The 24703-nt window shown below is 37.3% G+C and overlaps 1 protein-coding gene across 3 annotated transcripts in view; it reads left to right on the top strand.

Annotated features, from left to right (window-relative positions):
* Positions 1 to 22688, top strand: part of NRXN3 (neurexin 3) — a 1004771-nt gene extending 982083 nt beyond the window's left edge. For 2 of the 3 annotated variants that reach the window (XM_071557744.1, XM_071557741.1), the window contains one exon: positions 19099 to 22688. In XM_071557744.1, the coding sequence (XP_071413845.1) occupies positions 19099 to 20024 (926 nt within the window). In that variant the 3' untranslated portion in view covers positions 20025 to 22688. The remainder of the gene's footprint in view (positions 1 to 19098) is intronic. The other variant, XM_071557743.1, reaches the window with a different exon arrangement.
* Positions 22689 to 24703: the final 2015 nt, after the last annotated feature.

Raw genomic sequence — 24703 nt, 5'->3', positions numbered from 1 at the left:
TTGCTGAAGGCAATAGCGTAACTACAAGGTTGCTGAGGGCATATGTCTTTCCTTATGAGTGATGATAGCAGACCTGAACTCACCTCTTAGATCCCAGACTTGGGTTGCCAGTGAGTTGGTATGAAGAACATCTTTTGAGTTGGAAACAGATAAGATATTTTTCAAGTTGGAAACCCATCCACAAAGGCATAATAAGCAGGAAACACCATGGCAGAGTTTTTGAAGTGGAATGTATTTTTCTAAGAGAAAGGTGAGGCTGAGGAGAGAGCTGAAATGAAGTGGGTTTTTTCCGGTTAGCTCTATGTTCTGCCTCCCCACTTATGAAGACAGAGCACATACAGCTATCATCTTATCTGAAAGCTTACTGCTTCTGTGCTGAATTCTTGTCTTTATAGTTATATGTTTGACTTGCCACTTGGTTCTCTTTCACTGTATTTTTCAGCTGAAGTTACCAGTACTAACTTATCAAATAGTGAAATAAGACAATAAAAAGGAATTGTGATGGAGATATAATGTGGCAATGGCAACTTATGATTTGCCTTCTGGCATGCTTCCATTTTGATGAATAATTCAGTGCTGTGGAAGGTTGTGAAAAGAAGCCATTTTGCATTAACACTTAAATTTACCATGAAAGACTAACAAGAATCGTTTAGGCACTGGAAATAACAGGAAAATCTGCCAGTTCTTCTCCAGCATAATCTTGATCCGTGTGCCTGTTCCCAGTTAGTGTCTTTTGCAAAAGGCAAGGAAGGACCTTGATGAGCTCAAGTGTGTATAATGAGCCTTTTGAGGGTGAAACATTTCTTATAACTTACAAAAAGTGCTGGCCATTAACACCCTAATAAGCCAGTAAATCACAGGTCACTAAGGTTAGAATTTGAACACTTTTTATTTCATTTACAAAGTTCAAAGCTGCAAGTTTTGCCAATAGCAGAATTGCCCAAATAAAGTGTTTGTTCTATTAACATAATATTTCCATTTCCATCTCTCTTTTGACTGTGCTTAAGCTCATCAATTAGAATAAAAACATGAATAGAAATAATTAATTCATCAGAAAAAATAATTCTGCATGAGAAAATTTTGTGGCTCATACAGATAAAGGAAATTAGCAACTATGACTTTCCTATTAAAATCTAACCATATAATGTCTTGCTTCATAGCAGAGGAAAGCCTAATATGATAAGGTTTTTTAACTTCTTTTAATTTACTTTCCATCCTATTAGACTTGATCTGCAGTTAACTTTCATTTCACAGGTATTCATGATTGTTATGCTCCTGTGAATTACTAAACCAAGAAGCTCAGACATGATGGTTAATAGGTATGCAAAGTCATTTTTAGTTGATTTTTTTCTAACAATTACCCTAAAATTTAAATGTAAATACTTCAGGTAATACATTGAGCAATATTATGGAAAATATATTCAAGTGTATGACTATATGTCTCTTTAAATAGTGATTCCACAGAAATTTGACCTGCTCTGGTCTATAAATATAAACTATGGGTTTAAAAAAATGCCAAAACTACAAAAGACAACCTCACATTTTGAAATGTAGTGCTCCAAATTCTTTAACAAAAGAAAACAATTAAACATTTGGGATAGTGGGGTATAAATGCTTATCGTGGTGTGAAAATAAGGGAGAAAGGACACCAAGGCCACTTTATGCAGAATTAATCACTAACAGAAAGCAGTCATCCTGATTTTTTTTTTTCAAAAAGCTCTTAAAGTCTGTATGGGCCTGAAGAATTTTGGTGTCTTTCTCCTCAGCTTTATTCATGGACATACTATCATTATCTGTGGTTCTGAAATAGATACAACTATCATCATTATAGAATCATGGAATGGGTTGAGTTGGGAGGAACACCATCATCTAGTTCCAACCCCCTCACCGTGGGCAGGGACACTTTTCAGTAGAGCAGATTGCTCAGGCCTCCGTCCAACTCAGCCTTGAACTCTTCCAGGGTTGGGGCATCCATAACTTCTCTGGAAAACCTGTTCCAGTGCTTCACAACCCTCACAGTAAGGAATTTCTTCCTAATATCAAATCTAAACATACCTTGCTTCAGTTCAAAGCCCTTGTCCTATCCCTACATGTCCTTGTAAAAAGTCCTTCTCCAAGTTTCTTGTAGGCTCTCTTCATGTACAGGAGCACTGCTATAAGGTCTCTCCAGAGCCTTCTCTTCTCCAGGCTGAGCCCCAACCTCCTTGGCCTGTCTTCATAGGAGGGATGCTCCAGCCCTCAGTTTTGTGGTTGTCCTCTGGACTTGCTTCAACAGGTCCATGACCTTCTTATGTTGGGGGCCCCAGATATTAAAAATATCAATATTAAAGTAAGTTCACTTTTGGAATGAGATCTATTTCTCTTCTAATCCAATCTTTTATGAAAACAGAGTAAATACCCTTCCCCAGCCACTTTTTAGCTATAATGCAACCTCTGATAAACAGCTTAAAGCATTGGCTTCTGAATCACAGTAGAGTTTATTCCAGTCATTCATTATGTTGAAAAAGAGGATTCAAACTTGCCTGCAGCAGCCTTTCACTGCTGTAATCCTGAACTTTCAGAAGGAATTTTGCAAAAATGGCACCCTCTCTTTATGCTTCTGCACTTCATGGCCAATATTAAACTTGCCTGTAAAAACAAACAAGAAATCCTGCCATAATCCATGCCCAAATGCCTGAATCACAGCACTATCCACTCTTGTCTTTTCCAAATGATAGACAGAACTAGCTCACATGTAGGAAGTTCCTTTACAAAGGGCTCCCCTGCAGTGCTTCAGAGCTAGATAGCTCATGTTAGTTAGCTCTATTGTCTGTCTGATGCAGTTACAAGTGCTGCCTAGTAGGAGAATTGACGTCAAAGCACAGATCAATAGTAATTTGCCATTCTGTTTCCAAACACCTCTGTTTGACGTCTCAGGGGGATTCTATTGCATTTAAACGTTACTGCTATCAAAAGGAAAGAGCATCTCACATCCTCTGCACTGGTGTGAGAGAACAATACCTAACACACTGCTCAAAAAGTTGGCATTCCATTTTTTCCTTTCCAGAGGAAGTTGTGGCTTTATTTATTTATGTTTACTCATTATCAAGGTTTCTACCTAGGATTTTCTACCACTTCACAGTGGTAATTTGGTAGAAGTCAGCAGTCTACTTAGTAGTAAACTTCTCATCACTAATGGTCTCTTAATAACAGTTTTCTTCTTCAGGTTTCTGGATATTAAAGCCTTATTGTATCCAACATCAGCTCATCTTGCTGATGGGAAACTTGGCTTAGCCTTTTAGGATGGCTGTGAGACAACCCTTGTATTAACTCTGAGGAATATTTTGGCTTGTTCTTGGCTGAGGAGGAGACTGAATTCCTGTAGTCCCAGGACTCAATTTTGGGCTCCCAAAGACTTCTTGTAGCATAAGGAAAATAACATTATGAGCAGAACTGTACCGCTGAATAAGCCATCATTTGGAAGACGAGCTTATGAGTTCCTGATTTATTGCAGTTTTTCTACATGTGCTTGAATAGGTCACTTCAGTTCTTAACTCTTACACTCCCATTGCTCTAGGAGGGAATGTAAAAGTGCTCAAACTCAGCAGAAGAGAACATGCCCTATCATAACCCTTATTATATCCTTTGATTAATAAAAGAAGTAAATTTAGTTGTGAAGACACAGGTAAATGAATTTTCCTCAAAGCCTACTGGAATAAGCTTCTTCCCAACCATCACACTGTAAATTCTCTTCAATCTACATTTTACCAGGAACTGATGTTCACAATGCTGAAAAGACAAGTTTTATTGTTTCTTCTCACTAATTGCACTGTTTGACTTGATATAATTACCAAGGACATTGTGTATCATTTTTAGTTGGAATTCATCACCATATTTATATAGTCCAACTTATACTCATTCATAAACATCCCTCTTTTCTTCTACAGCTTGTCAAACACTTTTCTTGGTATAGTGTGTACACTGTAAAGGTCTTTGTTAAAGTTCTGTAGTTGTACTGATTCCCAAGTATTCTCAAGAATAAGGTATAGCTGCATCAGTGAAAAGACTTCTAAAGTGGAATGCTTTAGATCTTGAATGTCTTCCAGAGAGATAAGTAATGTCTCGGATGACCCTGGATTATTCAGCCATCCAAGAGGTAGACAACACTTTTCTTCCTGTGGTTTTGCCTTGCTTTATTTTTTTTTACAACTCCAAGATAAAAAACACAATGGCAAATGGATACAAGCCGCAAATGCAGGATCTTCCCAGCACTGATTTATGTCTCTTAAGAGGAACAGGAAATACTAAAAGAAAAGGGGTTACTGAGGTCAGAACTAGAATCACACTTTGCCATCAGAAGAGAAGTTTTAAGTTTATTGCAAGAGAAACCTTTTGCCAATGATTCTACTATGCTTTGGATCCTCCTCTCACAAAGCAAGGAGTTACTTGCAGCCAGATTACATATGAACCAGTACTCATATGACTTACTGTCTAGACCCTTCCCCGGCTTTGTTGCCCTTCTCTGGACATGCTCCAGCACTGCAATGTCTGTCTTGTAGTGAGGGGCCCAGAACTGAACACAGTACTCAAGGTGTGGCCTCACCAGTGCCGAGTACAGAGGGACAATCACTTCCCTAGACCTGCTGGCCACGCTATTGCTGATCCAGGCCAGGATGCCACTGGCCTTCTTGGCCACCTGGGCACACTGCTGGCTGATGTTCATCCAATTGTCGAGCAGCACTCCAGGTCCTTTTCTGCTGGACAGCTTTCTAACCATTCTTTCCCAAGCCTGTAGCATTTCATGAATTGTTGTGACCCAAGTGCAGAACCCAGCACTTAGTCTTCTTGAACTTCATACAGTCAGCCTTAGCCTATTGATCCAATCTGTCCAACAGCATATGATTTCTTGGGGATGCAACTAACAAGAGGATGTGGAGTAGTAATGAAGTATTGCTAGCATTCTGACAAACTGATGACATATTTTTACCTGTCTGCTTCATAGCTCTGTACTGAAGAGAGGAGGAGACACTGCTCTATGTTTGCAGATTAGCAGAAAATTGTATACATTTCTGTATATGATAAATATGCAGAAAACTTTTGCTACATGGGTTTAGACCAAAGATAGTAAACCGTTCCTGCTCCCACTCAAATTACTGAATTATGCTCTGCTCCTGAGTTTGTCAGTATGAAGATCTGGTTTGTGGTTGCAAAATCCCTAAGATTCAGAAAGACTTCTTTCCATGTAACTGACTTTTGGGATTAAATAAATTTGCCTTTACATTAAAAAAAAGCCTTAGCTGGGCTGGCTACAAATATCAATATTTAGTCTCAAAAAAACACATCAGATCTTTCACATGAGAGAAAGATACAGTTGAGTAGAGATGCATGGGAAGGATGCTTTCAGGCCAGTGATATTGGATGGGCTGCTTAGCATTGGAAGCATCAAATACTCTTTGATTTGGAGGACTGTGAAGAGATAATAAGCTTATGGCAAACACCTGAAAAATTCTTTACTTCAGAGAGCTGTGGCAGTTTAGCGCTATGATTTCCCTAGCTTCGATAGCTGTAAATGTACTTTCATATTTGATGATAGTTCCCTAGCTCATTTCTATAAAAAAAACCCCATTAATTAACTCTTAGACACAAACCCAAGCAGAATGTCATGTGGGACTTAATCAGTTGTGCTCATGTAGATATTCTTACTATAGATTGCTTTTTTACTTCTGAGCTTCAGATGTGCCCATGGGCTTAGAATGAGAGAGTTTTTTGCCAGTACAAACAGCTGGTGCAAGAGAAGTGATATAACTAATTTATCTTCTTAGGCTCTTCCTATCTCCCTGTGATTTGTAGTGGACCAGCTAATTCAATATACTTCTCTTGCAGTGTAAATTAATGTGAATAGCTGATGGGAATCACAGGAACAGATTTTTATTCCAGGGTAGCGATGAGGGTTTGCTTTGAAAATTAGTATTTTAGTTCTATTAATCTATAAGCTGTTTGTTATTTGTTGTGTGCTAAGCATTAATTTGTCTAGATATCTGAAAAATATTACTCTAAGAAAAATTACAAACATGCAACAATGAACAGGTTGTTTTGGGAGTTAGTACAAGCAGAAAGAACCAAAATACCAAAATACCAAGTTTCTCAGATTCCTGTCAGGATCCCTCACCCTCCCTTGGGATTTCATCTTGTAGAACAGCCCTTTCCTCCTCATTTTCTCCCAGTTTCCCCATATGCCAAATAATGACTGAGGTGTGGACAATCAGAAAAGCCATGCTGCATCTACAGCTCTTAGGAGGGTTTCTTACTGGATCTAGCATTTCTGGTGTTTATGTTAGGAAATTGTCAGTTCAATAGCTTTTAAACAGCTGTCGAGTGTACTTAAACAATTTTAGGGGCAAGAAGGCATCAAAGTCTCTTAGTCTGTGTTTGTGTATGCATTTATTTTACAGTGAAACATTCGAAGTTGGGGAGATTCTTCTCTTCTTTGGTGTACAGACATATGCCTGAATTGGAGATTACTGGGGAGCTTTTTTAGCTCCTTATCTAGTTAGCATATATTTTTGTTACCAAGGATTTTAGCCAGAGGAGGAAATTCTGACTACACATCTTGAAGCTAAAAGCAGATGCATAGCTAAAAGTACCTGTTTCTCTATTTTGTAGAGAAACTTTTTACGGAAAAATGAGTGCTTTATTTTCACTGGTATTTTGGGAGTATCAGCTGCTTAGAAGTATGTGTCAGTAATACCCTTGCCCAGTGCATAAGCCTTTGAGGGACCCTAAAAGGGTGCTGCTGCCTGATATAAAGTAAACTTTAAAAAGTAGCAGCAATTTGGGAGCCCAGGTTACAGTGGTGAAATATAGGCTCCCTTTTAGCACTGCAAGTCTTTAGCACTGGGTCCAACTCTAACTAGGTAAAGTACAAAACATTTAAAAAATGATGATTTCATGACCTCATCCTTGTTTTGCTACTATGGCACATGAAAATATGGAAAAATATTCCAAGTAAGGAGGGAATAAGGAGGGCATGATTAGGCCAGCAGGGAATCCTGGACGCTTGAAGTGCATCAGTAGTATGGCTGGACAACTAGGTCAGCAGAAGCAGCTGCTATAGCTGGTTAGTAATGAGATGTATTGATAAGACTTGTGTTGCAGTGCACAGAACTCAAATAATGTGGGGTTCAGTGTGTTAGGGAAGAGAGAAACTGTAAGCTTGATGGAGCCTGAGGACATGAAGCTGTCAGGAGAGGTTTAGGTTGCATATTAGGAAAAGATTCTTCACCCAGAGGGTGGTTGGGCACTGCAAGAGGCTCCCCAGGCAAATGGACACAGCACCAAGGCTGCCAGAGCTCAAGAAGCATTTGAAAAATGCTCTCAGGCACATGGTATCATTCTCAGGTCTGCCCTGTGCAGGGCCAGGAGTTGGACTTTGATGATCCTACTGGTTCCCTTCCAACTCAGACTATTCTGTGATTCTATGAGTCTGAGACTAGAATAGTAAAAAATATAGAAGTTCCTGAGGCTAGCATGAACCTGGGTTCAGTAGTGCAGCCCTAGATCCTAGTTTACCATCTATCATATTGCTCTTTAGCACACGCCTACAGGGAATTGTGCGTTACCTTTGGGTTGGGTTTCTTTTCATTTTAAAATGGAACTTGAAAACAAAATGTGACAAAATACAACTTCATAATTAAAGCCACTCAACTTTTTCTATAAATGTTTCCCTTTTAATACATGTATCTTTTCATTTGAAAAAGTTTGCCATCTTGGCTCAGTCCTTCAAACAAGAAGCTTGTAAGCCTTGATAGTATGGATGCTTCTACTTCAATCTATTTTAAGGTTTTGAAAATAAAATAAAGCTGCAATGGTTATGCTTTTTAATATTTTTTTCTGAGGAATAATTTGTTAAGTGTTAACTAATAAAATAGTCTTGAAGCTTCATGTAGAAGCATTTAAGATCCAGTTTTCAAATTAGGACATCTAGTTTTGACTATTAATAGCTAGATTTTTTTAAAAAATGGAGAAGGTTCTCCCAGCCTCAACAGAAATTGCTGGACCAAGATTTTTGAAAGAACTCTGCTTCTATTCAAACACCTCTGTATTGACCAAGTAAAGGAAAAATTGCTTAGCACCCTTCAAATCCTCTTGTAAATCTAACGTCAAGATTTCTTTTAGAAAACCTTGTCATCTCTTTAAGTTTCTCTGGCTCTAGCTCTGGTCTTTTGATCTTTCAGGCAGTAAAAGGCTTTTCCAGACCCTCATGCAATGAGTTAGGCATTTATTGTCAAATAGGGCATAAGTATTTTCTGGAGTGGCCTGACACAGACTGCACAGTTGGCAACCAGACCCATGCCTTACAGTCTGCTTTGCATCAAAGAGAAGGCACTCAGTTCTAATGTGCTGAAGGGGAATATTTCACTACTCTGAAAATCCAGCTGCAAATCATGACAAATACTGATTAAAATTCAAAGCTTAAATGCCTCTTTGTGAAACTCCCTCAGTACAATTAAACCAGAGGCTCAGAATCCTGGTAGGGGGTGATGTCCAGGGACACTAGTCTTATAACCTTGCCAAATAAAAATCTCCGCTGAGGTCTGAAAAGGCCTCAGTTCTGTAATTTTTTTCCTATTTCTAACCATTTTTTGCTTATTTACAAATGAATCCCTGAAATTTCCTGTGTATACCAACATTTTTCTTTCTGTAACCTGCATGTTCTGTCCCTGAGATAACCTTGATCAAGTTTCCTCTTCTTTGATTTGACCTCTTCCCTTCCTAACGTGTTTGCCAAAGAGATGTAGGAGATAGGTCCAAGTGTAGTCTTCCTCAAAGGCCTGGTACATTCCAGTTACAGCTACACTGTGCTGTTAGTGCAACCTCATCACTTCCAAAGCAGGATTTCTTATATAACTCCTCTCAGTAATTCACTTTTCAGTAATGCATTCAAAACAAATTGGGCTATATAATTTTTGCAGTGTTTATGCTTATTTGACATTCCCCAGAACTAATACTGTTCTGTCAGTGTCTTTAGAGGTGCTAATATTCCTCATGTTAATAAGTACCAAAACATCCTACCTGTTTGTTATTGTATTTATACAAAAGTACCCCTGGCTGCATCTACAGGGAGGGTAGCCCCATTCTTCCCAGAAATTCAATCTCAAGATAGCCCCCCCTTCCATGGATTGGTGGTATCATGACCTTTGTAATGGCTTATGAAATTATCTTGCTGGCATTCTTCGTGGAAACATAAAGTACATGCAGTGCTTACAGCCTGATTTTCCCATCTTCGGAAGAGGTTCATCATAGGCAGGGTCCAAAACTTTATATGTAACTTTTGCTATCTTCTGAAATATCAACCAAACAAAGCTGTTTTCCTGGGGTCCTGAATTCCTTCTTGGAAGGACTCTGATGTCAGGATGATAAACTATACAAGAAAAATATGGACATCAAATGTGTCATTAAAGATTAGCTCAGTTGGTTAGAGCATAGTGCTAATAACACCACGGTTGTGGGTATGAGCCTGTATGAGCCATTCACTTAAGAGCTGGATGTGATAATCCTTGTGGGTCCCTTCCAATTTTTAGAATATTCTGTCATTCTATGAATTCCAATGAAGATGAGGATCCTTACAGAACATACGAGTATTTGGAATCCAGTTTTAATAAAGACTCAGATAGCACCGATGAATAATATTTTCTTGAACTTTAAATGATTTTATAGCATAGAAGAAAGTCTCCATCCTAATGCTACCAGTGGCATCATTTTCTGCCACTAGGCAGAGAAAGAAATGCCACTCACTTCAGGAATGCCTTGGAAAGTTACATCCAAAACAAGGGATGGAATCTGGTGTTTTGAGTGGCTGTTTCAAATAGAGGGTGAGAAGTCAGGCTGGAGAGTGTGTCCTAGCATACTCAACATTTTCCCCTTCTGACTTCCCCTAGAATTGTGGAAAACCCGCTGGAATGTGCTTTGCCCTTTCTGGAGAGACATGGATGATACACCCCCTGCCCGCCCCTTCCCCTCTGCCCACCTACCCCCCCAAGTCCTGGCTTGCTGTTCTGTTTTTCTACTTTCCCTAAATGCAACTTACTTTAAGCATGCATTATTATTAACATCCTACAGTAAAATTAAGCTATTATATAACCCATTTGTCGACTTCAGCCAATTTCTTCTATTTTTTCTATGTCTATTTATGATGTACATCCAGACTGCACGTCCTTTTTTTTTCTCCATGTTTATTTTAAAAATAAGCCATAAAAAAGATCTATTAAAAAAAAAAGCAACACAACACTAAAGGGTGGTGGGGTTTTTGGCCAATAATTCAAAACAAATTTAAAGGGGAGTGGGACAGAAGAAAAGAGAATCCAATTCTTGAAAAAAAAAATCCAAATTTTGAAAGTGTCCCTGGACTGCTTTGTCTGTTCCTTTCAATGTGTGCATCTGGTTTGTTCATCTTTGAAAGTGTGTGGAATAATTTTTTCTTTAAAATAAAATTTCAAACCCCCACAATTGTTCATATCTTTCTTCTTCCTGGGAACAAAGTACTCTTTTTCATTTTTTTATTTGCTTTTTTTTTTAGTATATCTCTACATAGTTATATTTTGATGTATTTCTTTTCAATGGTTGAATTTCTATCTTAGATTTGCTTTGTTCCAATCTAATAATGAAAAAAAAACAACAAACAAAACAAAAGAGTTATGAATTGTTTTCTGCAATTTCCCCCTCTATTTCTGTCTTTAAATAAGGAACTACTTCACTGGCAGAATCCTACAGCTGTATTTTTGAGATACTCCATGGAATCTGAATATACAAGCAGTTTAATTTGACAGTGGGGAAGGGGGTGCCAACACAATCATTACATTCAAAACATTAACTAGATGTACTCAAGAAATTATTGTCTCAAATTACTGATAATACTGATGTCAATTTGATGGACTTCAGAAAAGATAATTCTTAGATGAAGAAGGCTGTGGGTAGCTACAGATGAAGTTGTTCTAATTCCAATGCATAAAACTAGTTTCCTTGGTTTTTTTGTTTTACTCTCTGGTTGTTATTATTATTATTACTATTATTATTATTAGTTTATGTATTTTTACTGCTATTTTTAGTAGGGAAAAGTCTTAACTGTTTTTATAATTTGAGAGCCTTTAATGAAAATGTAACTATTAATACTATAATTATTAATTTTTTGTAACTTGCATGTTGAAGAAGTTGCAGCTTAGGGTTTGTGAGATTGTCAATGTTAGAGTTCTGTTCTTTCTTTTTGTTGATGGGCATGAATATGCTCATTTGTTTTTGTATATTGCCCATCCCTTCCTTACAGCCAGAAGCTCTAATGCTGCTAGATCACTCCGTACCGCCCTTACATGGACATGGCAACTGACTTACACTTTCACTCCCATCATCTTCATCTCCTGTGTAGTACACTCATAGATTTTTACACTCCCACTCCACCCACCCTAGGCATTTTTTCTTCCCATAAGTTCCCCTCCACCACCCCTTTCTTTAGCATTGTTCAAATTTTATGTGCAGCCATCCATTCCTTAAAACACACACACACAAAAATTATAGAAAAAAAAGAAAATGTTTAAAAAAATATATATCAAATTGACCAAAAAGGCAAAAAAGCAACAATCTTTGCTTTTCAAAAAACATTATATGTGTAGATATGCAAAGCAAAAGTAAATTCTATAAATTGTACAGGATTTTTCAACTGCAATATGCTAATGACTTTACATAAGATAAAAAAATACAACCAAAAAACAGCAGAAAAAAAAACAAGTTCAAATTTGTTAAGGTGCAAGATTTTTTTCTTTTCATGTTATGTGGTGTGGATGTATGTGTTGTTGCCTCCCTGTATCGCCCTTTGTTGTAAAACAAATATATTTAAAAAGAAATAATAAACATTTTGCTAAAAAAGTTTTTAAGAAACAACAACGAAAAAAGCAAGTTACAAGAATGTGGCAATGCTACTTGTCCAAGAGCATTCTTACACAACTTTCTTTTGTAAATTTTTCCTTTCATGCCAAAAAACATGCGGGCAATTTGTTGATGTAAGTTGACTGTTATGAAATCAATGTGGTATGCTTTCTAAATATTTTTATGTATTTTTGATTACTTTTTTAAAAAAAGAAATGTTTTTGATTTTCATCTTTTTTTCAGTTCTCTTAGGTTTTATTCTTTCTTTTGCTGATGAAGTGAATTACTTGTTCTGTTTTTTCTTTTTCTGACCTTGTTGCTGTGGCTTTTTTGTTTTCTAGTGTATGGTTTTGTTTTAAGAAAAATATTTAAGTTTATTTATTTTTAAATCAGTTTGTATTTGCCTTTATGTTATGTGCTCCTTGTATATTGTCAATTGCCATACTGTATTGTGCATAGCAAGGTAGTTTGCTCCTATTCTTTCTTGGTTCCTCTCCAGAAGCTTTCTTTCCCCTTTCCCCACACAAATCACCAGTAATGCTACTTTCTTTCATACTACTTAAATTTTAGTAGCCTGGTGGTATAACCTTCATGTCAGGTGAAAAATTATAAGACTTCTTTAGCTTTTGGATTCTCAGGATTTTCCTAATGCAGGTCTAAATCATTCCTACTTTATTCCCATGAAACTATTTTATTTCTATGAATTTCTTTCATGGCTGGTTATGTGCCTGATGTCCAGTCTAAATGATACTCTCAAGTGTACTCTTACCAGGTAAATGCACCCAGCATGGGTGACTAGTATCAGACTTGCTAACGTCATCCAGAAATGATGCATTTGGCACACACATCCTGAACCTCTAAAATTTCCTTATTACACAAGAGGTTTGCATTAGCTTCTTCAAAAAGCAGTGAGTACACATAAGAAAAAGCTGTGCTTCCTTATAAGCACATATGTTTTCATCATTTCTGCATAGTAATTCTGTGCTCAGCAGGTATCTGAGGTTCAATTGTCAAGATCCTTGAACAATTGAGGCTGAAAACAGAACAAATAATTATGCTAAGTAGGAAGCTGTCAACAGGTAATCATAAAAGTTTAAAATAATTGTGTTTCAATTGGTTCAGAGCAGCTCAGTGTCTGGGCAACAAAATACCTGGTTTTGCTTTAGAATCTTGCTTGTACACACAATATCAGGTCCTCTCTGGAGGGTGTTAATATCTGTTTCACTGAAACTGCACAAAGGTGACCAAAAATTTACAGCAATAAAACACAGCTCCGCCTTAACTTGGGATTCATGACTTCTCAAACTCTGTACCATCTTGTTGCTCATGAACCTTCTAATGGGAAACACTACGTTAACTAATATCTTTTAATATAGTGGGGGAGTGGCTTAGGAAATGCTTTTCAATGAACTTCACCAGAATCTAGTTTTATCTAATCATTTTGAGGACTATATAATTTCTGAAAAGAAAAGGTGATATTTGAGATAAAAAGTTGCAGCATTCCACTGTGGAAATTACATTTCTTTCTCTTTTTCTCTTTGTCAATTGCAATTAAGTCAGACTGCAAGAGCAGAAAATATTAAGAATGTTCATCTACAAGGTTTTAGCATCATTTTCCTGTGAATCAGAGACTAAATGCTGAATAATTTCCCCTTTTTATCCTCAGAGGACCCAAAGGAAAATTAACTAAATATCATTAGACTGAAATTTATGAACTCAGTCTTTTAATAAGGAATTATTTTGTTGATATAGAGAGGAAAAAGGTAAGGAATACTTCTGTGGCAAGTACTTTATACTGAATATGGAGCCAAACTTCAGAAGATCGTAAGGCTAAAATTAAAATCGCAAACTTTCGATGCAGAATTTCAAGTGCCTGCAGAAATGGATAAGTTGTGCAGCCTTTATAGATGGCATTTACAAGCTCTTCAATCACAGCTGGAAAAGAGACAGATGATGTGTTCCTTATCACCATCGGGAGAAGATGAATCTTTCAGGCTTCCTTTTTGTGTGACTTTTCTCCTGTAGCAGTCTGACACCTGAGACTCCGATGAAGTAGTTGTGGCTCTAAAGAAGAAAACCAGCAGCTGCTACAGTTTTTCATGTTGTTTTCTGTATTATATTTTTGGTGCCCTCTGCATTCATGACTTGCCCACAACATCCTCACAGTTCACAAGACTTTCATTAAATTTTTAACACTGTCTTTTCCAGTGGTAGAGAACTCTTACTGGAGATCAGCTCCAGAGGTATGAATTATGTATCTATAAATACTCTCATAAAGCAAAAAGCAAAAAGCATAAAGCAAAAAGCAGGGCAACTCCAAGGCTTAAGCAGACCTTTTACATCCCCAGTGCTCTTGGTAGTTTAAAGGAAAACACAAGTCCATGCAAGTAGTATATGTGCTTGATTTAAAGGCTAATTTTTAATTAATATATGCATACTTTGTGGAATTAGAAGGCCAAGCAAACCACTGGGTGACTTGGTGTAAGGTTTGCTACCTCACAGACCTCTGTTCTTTCAGTGGTCCTTCAAATTTGATGTTCAATTTTTTGTGGATTTTTGTGTTAGGTTGTTTTTTTTCTTTCCAGCTGTACTGGTGATGATCAAATTAGTTTTGCACATGTATCACTGCAGAGGAAACCATTTTATCTGTTTCTCTTTTGTGTAGTTCTTTGGCATTGTGTTGTCAAGAGAAGCTTTTTAAAAAACATATTTCCATTCAGAAACATTCATTCCCTGCTTAGGAGAGAAAGCACTGAGTAGGGGAAAAATAAATCTGGAAAATCCTTGTGAAATCTGTGGATTGCTAAAGTAATCCTAAACTTGCAGTATACAGGTGAACACTGTTAACTGGTGCTTAAGAGCCAACAGAGAAAAATTGGTAAAGAAACCCCTAACTATCAGGAAACAGCCCATATAATCCACAAACAGAATCTAAATCTCACATCAATATTCTTTTGGATGCTATGGCCCAAACTCGGTGGCAGCCTTTCCTTTTTTTTTTTCGTAAACACATAACAGTTTGGAAATTGAACATGTAAGGCTGCAAAGCATTAATTTTGCAATTGAAAAAACGGTAAACATTGTGAGAAAATAAAAACTTGGTAAATATAAAACCTGTCTCAAATGTACTTCCCTTTCCAGACTGTCATGTGAGGTGTTTTGGGAGCTCCTCTTTAGTTTTTTCTAGAAATCTAAATCTTTAAAACATTTGTCTTCCACAGCAAACTGTTCAGGATCCAAATCCTGCATAAGTTATTCTTGACAATCAAGTGGCATCTTGCCGTTTAAATCCTTCAGTGCTTACCTTGAAACCAGCTTGGGCCCTGGGCAAAAGGCACCACTTCTCCATCAAAGGACGACTGGCTCCAGGCAGATTCCAGCTCCCTCAGCTGTCCTTTTGTGAAAGATGGTTCCCCCTACATACACACTCATAATTTGCTTGTCATCAAAGTCCCCCTTGTGCCTCTTACAAGTAGAATTGTAGTACCAGTAACAAGAGGTTTTTGCAGGCATGCTATGAAAGTCTGCACTTGTTCCCCCCAATAGATATTGGTGATCATATTTCTCACACTTTCCTGGGAGCTTTTCAGAATTTACATTCCCTGTTATCCTTAAATAATACATTTCTTTTAAACTGAGTAGCATTTTTATTGTGCCATATTAAAGGATGTTTTTATTCCCCTATAAATCACATACCCCAAGAAGCATTCATTGTGCTTGAATTCTGTTAGACCTACAATTTTAAGTTTGCTGTGAGTTTTGCATATGTGCCTAACACAGCAGTAAAAGAGAAGCCAGATCTGATATCTAATGTGCTTTTTCTGACTTACTTTCACACAAGTTTTTTTTTTTCAGTCTCACAGATTCTGCTATTAGTGGGAGAAAAAAAAGTATAAAATCAAAATATCATTACCACCTTTGCAGCCATCTATAGCATACTTCCCAAAAGTATATGTTACAAATGTACCCTTTGATGGAGAAGATATTCCTATGAAAGACCTTAAACAGTCTCTTTATTCATTTAGTATGCAGGTAACCATAGTATGGATCACTGGACAATTTGAGATAAAAACTAGTGATGATATTAAATAATTGTATCGAAGTTAATCCAGTCTTCTGGTATGCAAGTTATTTCTCTTCTCACATGTATTGTGAGATGAAAACTTTTAAAAACTTCTGATTCTGTCCTATTGTCTTCCATCCAACAGACTTGCTGGAATTTTCTCCATCATTTATCTAAAATCCCACTTCCCACAGCAAGTTTATCAACTTTAGTATTTCAAGAAGACTGTGATCATTTAATAGTTACAGTAGTTTCAATCACTAGCTCAAAACCTCAACAGCAACAAAAACTATGGAAAAACTATAGAATTATGACCTAGTTTTAAGTGCAAGGGTTATTGGGGCAAAAGGAAAGTCTTCATATTAATGTAAGATATGTCTGATTCCTTCCAGAATAGTAATTATTAATAGGACCAAAATAATTTCTCTGTGGAAGAAAACTGTCCAAAATATTGCCCCACTGTGTGGCAGATCAACTGCATACTGATGTTGTGTGCCAGTATAGTAGCTTTTAAGAACAAAGGCACTTCAAGGCTCCAGATAACCAATTAAAAGCTGCCAACCTTATTTTTTTCCCAATTGAGTGTCACAGATGGTGAATGAAAATCACAGATGAATGCTGCTATTTAACAGCAAGAACTGATCTTAAAAAAATTTTTAAAGGAACACTTTCTATCCCTGACTTTCTGGAAATTAAATTCCTGACTCATGCAATTTAATGCAATCCGTACTTAAATACTGTTATTTTTACTCTTTTTTTTTTCTTTACCAAGCTCACAGATGATCTTTCCCCCTGAGGCATACTCCAAGTTCATCCCGAGCCCACCTGTTTGCATAGATTATAGATGCTCTACTCAAGCCATGCACAGGGCTTCTGGACATAGATAAATCATATTACATGCTCTAGTTTCTACATTGCTCAGAAAACAGCTCAGATGCATGAGCACAAAATGCTGCGTAGATGTTTGGCAGACTACACTTTCTGCTTTTTTACATAATTTTTTTTGAAAACATGTAGTTTGCAGAGATTGATACTTATTTCTTCCTTGTCTAACCAATAACAAAAGAGGTATATGAAGATACTGAGGGAATTCAGAAAACAACTTGTTCAAATTGGCCCTTTGTATCTTAACCTAAAACTAACTTTGCCTGAAAGTATGCAAAGTACCACATTTCTTATTTTGGTCTAATTTCTGCCCTGGTACTTCTGAGATAATTCTGACCTTTTTCAATTTATTAAACTGTGTCACCACTTAGTTTCTCATTAAGGAAAAGAATGAGCCATATTGCTAGTTCAGCTACCCAGATTTAATCAAACTGTTAAGTACTTTTTTCAGTATGTATATTGCTATCTTCAATATGTAATTTGTTCAGATATATTTCTCTCCAAATACATTTAGATGGAATTCTGATTTTAGACCTGATTCCTTATAGAACTTCATGGACAGTACTGGCAGAATTCAATGGGAAACAAGTGCATGTAATATATTGGGTAGATTTGAAAGAGCAGAATTTTGACCCTAATGCCATTCAGCACTATAACAATGCCAAACTGTTCATTAGGAGTTAATAATACATAATTAAACACCAGAAATATTTATTTAAAAGCTGCTTTTTTTTCATATCCTTCTTTAAGCAATGGTGAGTATAAATCAAAATTTTCAATGCGTTAGAAATACTTCTTACTGAGTTGCAATCCTTTGAACAAATCTAGATGACTCTCATGATGTCAGCTGCACTCTTCAATGTATATTTTAAGCAGCTTTCTTAAGTGGCTAGCCCAAGAAAAATTACCCAAGGGACAATTTATACACAAACTTTCAAAAGCAGTTCGTCTCACTCTAAAAAAGTGTTGACAACCAGTGTGTCAGCAAAAGACTATGTAATCAGAACTAAAGGGTATAGTTAAATTAATAAAATTCTGCATCAAAATGAAACAATGGAGTATTAATTACCCATAAACTCAAAAGTAGAGGTACAGTCATATTACAATATGTAGATAAAATAGGGCTACTACCCTAAAGTAGCAATATTGCTGCTTAGAATCCAAGTCACAGAAATGATACACCGATTTTCTTGTTTCAGTTGCAGCTTTTCCTGTAGCAAGGGACAAAGGTACAGTTTGTTGTTCTACTTCAAGAGTAGACCATAAGTCCACCTTGTTTTTCGTCCTCTATAGTCAGGTAACCATCGTGTAAGAAACAAGTAGAACTGATCACAACTCTCTGCCTATCAAGAAGTAACAGTAGGTGTGAACACAACTTCTGTAGTACAATCCTGGGCTCAAATGGTAACTTAGTTCATCAAAGTCCTTATTCTGTTACATCATCAATCACAATAAAATCTATCTTAATTTTAATCAATTTATAGTAAAGGAATATCAAGAAGGTCCAAAGATGAAGATAGTATGGCACTTGTAGCCCCACAAGATGCAAGGAAAGGGACATCCTTAGGGTCAAACAGAATGCTAAAGAAAGATTAAAAAGAGATGACCATTGAGTAGAGCTCTGTACCTTCAGGGATTCCAGTAAGTACTTGGTTCTTATTCCATCCCTTTCTTTCATAAACTTTCCCACAATTTAAAAGCCAGATAATGATCAAGAAGAAATGGATGAATGGAAAATGCCTGAAGGAAAATACTTCTAAACTACAGAAGGTGAGCAGATTAGAATGGCAGAGAAGAAATACATTGTTATTTTAAATGAAAATAATCAGAGGATGTAAAACTGGCAAGATGAGCAGTAAAAATTACATCTGTGAGAATTTGGTCCATAGAACTCAAAAATAAATCCTTTAAATAGTCTTCTAACCAAATGCTTAAGAAAGACCACTATCAAAAATTGATGACTACAGAGTCACTTGAGAGTATCTTCAAAAATCAAAAAATTTGGGTCCCCAAAAATTCAGAGTATTTCACTGTACATATCTAGCTTAGGTAGGAAATGGAGCATGCAGTTTACCAATGTTCAAGCAAGGTGGGAGGGAAAGTACATCAGTAGTATAGCTAGGGTGAGAAACCTGATCCCTAACACCTTTTCATCGTGCCCAGATCCTCTCTTGCCCTTGAGTTTAGTGAACAGAAAATGGTGCATTGTGTCATTAAAATGTACTAATCTTCTTTTTTTTTCTTTTCCATCCCAGGAGGTGAATTAGTTATCCCTCTACTTGTAGAAGACCCTTTAGATATCCCTCCTATTGCAACTCGTGCACCTTTCATTACACTTCCCCCTACCTTTCGCCCCCTCCTCACCATTATTGAGACCACCAAAGATTCCCTGTCCATGACCTCTGAGGCGGGGTTACCTTGCTTGTCGGACCAAGGCAGCGATGGTTGTGATGATGATGGCTTGGTGATATCTGGGTATGGCTCAGGGGAAACATTTGACTCTAACCTACCCCCTACTGATGATGAAGATTTTTACACCACCTTCTCCTTGGTAACAGATAAGAGTCTTTCCACTTCCATCTTCGAAGGTGGCTACAAAGCACACGCACCCAAGTGGGAATCCAAGGACTTTAGACCTAACAAAGTCTCCGAAACTGGTAGGACTACTACCACGTCTTTGTCCCCTGAGCTGATCCGCTCCACAGCTTCGTCCTCGACTGGGATGGTGCCCAAATTGCCAGCCGGCAAAATGAATAACCGTGAGCTCAAACCCCAGCCTGACATAGTCTTGCTTCCGTTGCCCACTGCCTATGAGCTAGACAGCACAAAGCTGAAGAGCCCGCTAATCACTTCCCCCATGTTCCGTAATGTGCCCACAGCAAACCCCACGGAGCCGGGAATCAGACGGGTTCCGGGGGCCTCAGAGGTGGTCCGTGAGTCGAGCAGCACAACGGGGATGGTCGTCGGCATTGTGGCTGCTGCTGCCCTCTGCATCCTCATCCTCCTGTACGCCATGTACAAGTACAGGAACAGGGACGAGGGGTCCTATCAGGTGGACGAGACGCGGAACTACATCAGCAACTCAGCCCAGAGCAACGGCACGCTCGTGAAGGAGAAGCAGCAGAGCTCAAAGAGCGGCCACAAGAAGCAGAAAAACAAGGACAAAGAGTATTATGTGTAAAAAAAATACTTATTTATATATAAATATCTAAATACTTAATGAGATTTAACTGAAATATCAGAACCATTGCAGCGAACGAGATGATTGGGAGATATCGTTTGTGGGAAAAAGTATTGGGAAAAAAATTTCAGCAGTGACTGTTAATGTCTCAGTCATCGCTTGGAGTCAGCAAACTTTGCCCTAATGTATTATAAAGCACACTTAGCGTTCTGGAGATGGCGCGCACAGCTCTGCTCTGTTAGTGAACTTGGACATCTCCAAATCTCCTCCTCCGCTGAACTTTCTGCAAAGGTAGAAGACTTCATGGCTTACTTGTTTCATATCTCCAAGTGAGTCTTTAACAATGTTCGTGATCCCTGACTGTATTGATAATTTTTCAGTTTACTTATTAAAAAAAAAAAAAAGGAAAGAAAAGAAAAAACCCACAAACATTATCAAACAACAAAGAAATATTGGACAAACTGATCTGGCTGTGTCCAGCATACATATAATTTTTCGAGGTTGGAGGAGGGGAATAAATGAGTTTGGAGATTGTTGGGTTTTTTGGTTTGGTTCGGTTTTGTTTCTTGGATTACTTATTGTTTGGTTCTTTTAGTCATTTTTGGGTGTGGGAGGGAAGAATAGAGTGGAATAGTGCAGGGGGTGAACCAGGACATGTGTTGAGAAGAAATCTCGGAAAAAAAATCCATAATAAATAAAGAGACACTATTGCCATATATGAACTCAAAAGCTACCCATGGTGTTTACTCTGCATATCTGGTTGTGTTGTCTCTAGAATCCATGGTCTTGCAGTAAGTTGTTTGCTATCAACGCAGTGAAAGTCTCTGATGGGTGGTGCTGAAGCAAATTATCATGGAAAGCTGGCTCCGTTGGGTCTGGCTCCAGTATTTGCAATTGAACTGCAGAGTAGACAGGTTTATGTCTGTTCTGATCAGTCATTGGCTTTATTTGAGTACAGTGCTTAGTATGCATTAGCACAGCCAAAGTACGTTTAACAGGATAGGGAGATTCAAAAAAGAATGCTTAAAAATTATTAACTATTCTGAGCTGAATATATTGTGTAAAAATAAAGGAGTCTTCCTCCGGGTTCTGGTTCTGTGACATTGCAGTGCATGCAAAAAATAATAATAAATCAGTTTCATAAAGAGATCAGAAAGACACCATTGGAGTTCAACTTGTGACAAGACCAATAAATGTCAGAAAAGCTAAACACTTGTAAAAGAATGCAAAATATATAGGTTTTTTGACATATAACTGTTTTTCATATGTAATATTTTAATTTTGTAGCTTGACAATTCAGATCATCTCTGCCCTTCCATTTGCCCTATTCCCCCTTTTCCTTCTCTTTTATATAAAAGAAAATAAATAAAGCTGCTGTGACACACAAAAAATAATAAAGAAAAATTAATTTAAGAATATAATATATATATATACACACAGATATATTTATCATGGTATGTTTGATGGCACGACTGAAACAGAAGTTCTGTCATGGTCTTAATGTGGAATGGGAATGTTCTTGAAGAACAGAGTAAAAAGAAACAGACAACAAAAGCAAACCTTAAAATGTGAAGTGTGTGTTTTAGCTTTGTCACAGTTACCTGTGTCAAAAAAAAAAAAAAATCTGAAATTTTGTTTACATATTTTACTACTATTTTTTTGCTAGTATAATTTCTAAATGGATACCCTGATGGTGTATATACTGTTTTATGGTTAAATTTGGAATTTCTTTTGTTTCTTTAACTTATTTAATTTGGTTGTTTGGTTTCTACATTTTCCCAGTTACTGTGAAAAGGATTATCTTACTGTACAGAACAATAGCGAGGTGGTTTGACGGCCATGCATATCATGTGCAACAAAGCAAATGAGGGAGAGAGAGAGAGACAGAGAGAAAAAAACCAACAGAAAACAAGAAGGATTGAGAACTCTGGAATATCAGAAATGTACACTTTTGCTGTATGCAGATGAAAAACTAATCAGCTGTTTAGGTTTAGAAATCTACTCTTGCTGGTGTTTATAAGTCGCATGAATATTTGACTCTGAAGAAGTGTCATCAGATACACACACGCACATGGGAAATTAAATTCAAAAAAACAGTCTTCTCAAACATTTAGAGAAGATGCTTTCATGTTAACAAATATTTTCAGTGCGTGTATGTGTGCGTGTGTGTGGTGCGTGTGCGTGTGCGTGAGGTTGAGCTTTTTTTCTTTTTTATTTTTTATACTAAAAAGAAAAAAAAAAGACAGGTTTCAAAAAGGTATGAAAGCACGATTTTAGATGACTTAACTGGCCGAAACTATATAAAGTTGATTATATCTTGATGTCTGTAAAAGATTGCTGTTCTTGGAGTCTTGGAGTCTTGTGAAATGATTTCCTGCTTTCTTTCTTCCTTTCCTTTTTGCTTTCCTTTTTTAAGTTAAAGGAAAATATTTACACTTTCCTTTTTTGTGTAAGTTTCTATTGGACAATTTTTGGGAACATGTGCATTTCTGTATGTGGGCTTCTACCATATCCCTGTTGCTTTATGGACAACCTGAAGAATTTTTATTTGAGTTTTTGTGATGTTATTGCTTTTTTCCCTTTCTTTTTCTTCTTCCTTTTTGATTCTTTTTCTTTTCTTGGTTGCATTTTGTTTAAAGATATGCTTAGCAATAAAATGTTCTTCCCAAAGCCCTGGATGTTGCTTCGTTTTTTATTTCTAAAAGACGTTGGGGAAATTCCAGACCTTTAAAGGTGAAAATAGGCTCTGATGTAAGTACCCATTCCTTAGGAGTGTTTAGCTACCAAATTATAGAATCGTGTTCATGTTTACATTCTTCTCATGTCCAATGACTCTTATTTCTCTATTTTGCAGGGTTATAAATTCAAGTTGAGTCTGGGGTCTCTCACACCATTCCCAATCCCTTGTCCCCTACCACCCACCTCACTGGGGTACTTCTATGGATTATGGGTTTCAGTCATCCAGATAAAGGCATATCTAGGACATTGACTTTGTGTGCCCTTTTGTACGTGTTGCCTGTTGTCCAGTGTGCTGCCTTTGAAGGGTGTAGCTCTTCCCATGATGTTTATGGAATTGTGGATTCCTTTTCTTTGGCCAGGAGTCTATGTTTGTTGTGCCACAACAGCCAAATCCTTCTGGGGATTTGGACAGCCAATTTGATGCAGGAAAACCTAGAGATCATGTTATATGGGGATATAATTTAGGTCCTCTGAATCTATCAATGACTTCTACGTACTACCTAAGGAACATAGTTTACATACTTTGGGTGCTATCTTGTAGGGATCAGACTTGGGCACCTAAAATAGATGGTCTAAGTGTTCAGTTCTTTTCAGGTAGGCCCTGAGAGTCCCTAAACCCCAATGACAACTACTGACTGTGCTTAGTTGTCCTACTGGGAATTATAGTCTGTTATGATTCTGGCCATCATGCAAAATTGCCAATATCCTGTCTGCAAGTTGTGCAGAACTTCTGTTCGCAGTAGTAGCATGGGGTGTTTTCAGATTTGATCTTCCCAAGCTACCTGAAGGTTTTTCACTTTTTAGAGACATCTGGAGCTCAGCAAAATGAGTGTTTCACAGCCCTTTCATTCTTCAACAGATGATGACTTCACTTTTTTTTTTCTCCTCCTTGGAATCCACAGGTCTTTTGAGCAGTGTTTTCCACAGGTTTCATTTACAAACAAATTAGACTCATGATAAAATAATTTTTTCAGGTATTCCCTATGATTTTCTATCTTGTTTTTTCTCACGTTTGCACAGGTGAAAATATGTATGTGATATATATATATATGTGAGGTTCCTTTACTTGTTTCATTTATTTTGTGAATAATTACATCATTAAATTCCTGTGTGATTGGTACCTAGTATTTCCAGTACTGGAACAGTGAGTTGGCATATGGGACATCTAGATCTGAACCTAATTACCTCTTCTAATATTGCAGAAAATTTTCTTATCACCATGCAGTTGGTGTTCTGAATTTTTTTCCTCAGTGCTTCTCTGAAAACCTGTTATACTTCATATCATTATGAAGTATTATGTGAAGCAAGATAATTCAACTTGATTTACCCTAACCCTCTGGCTACATTCATACTTCTTTTTCATTTTGTCTGTCACCTAATGATCATTTTATTATGTAGGCTAAACGAAAATGTCTGAAAGAAGGCTTCATTGCTGTCTAAAAGGCTTTAGGATTATTGTGTGTCTTTGGCTCCTCACAGAATCATAGAATTGCTGAGATTGAAAGGGACCCCTGGAGGTCATGTAGTCCAAGTAGTAGCACTCCAAAGTCAGCTATAGCAAATTACCCAGGACTACATCTGTTTAAGTTTTTTATATCTCCACATGTAAACTCCACAATCTCTCTGCCCTGTGTGACCCTCATTGTAAACAATTTTTGTTGTGGTTAGATGAAATTTATTACTTTTTCATTTATTCTCATTTCCTTTTATCCCTTTTCTGGATACCACTGAAAAGACCCTGGCTTTCTCATCTTTACAGTCTCCATTCAGGTGTTTATACATATTGGTAACATTCCCCATAAGCCTTCTCTTCTCCAGGCTGAGCACTCCCAGCTCTCTCAGCCTCCACTTGTGCAACAGATGCTCCAATCACTTATTCATCTTCATCACTATTTATTGGACTCAGTGTAGTATCTGCAAAATCTGGAGAAACACTATTG

The sequence above is a fragment of the Pithys albifrons genome, chromosome 6, assembly GCF_047495875.1.
Source record: "Pithys albifrons albifrons isolate INPA30051 chromosome 6, PitAlb_v1, whole genome shotgun sequence".
NCBI lineage: Eukaryota > Metazoa > Chordata > Aves > Passeriformes > Thamnophilidae > Pithys > Pithys albifrons.
The sequence above is the reverse complement of the archived record's forward strand: the minus strand, read 5'-3'. Positions and strand labels throughout refer to the sequence as shown.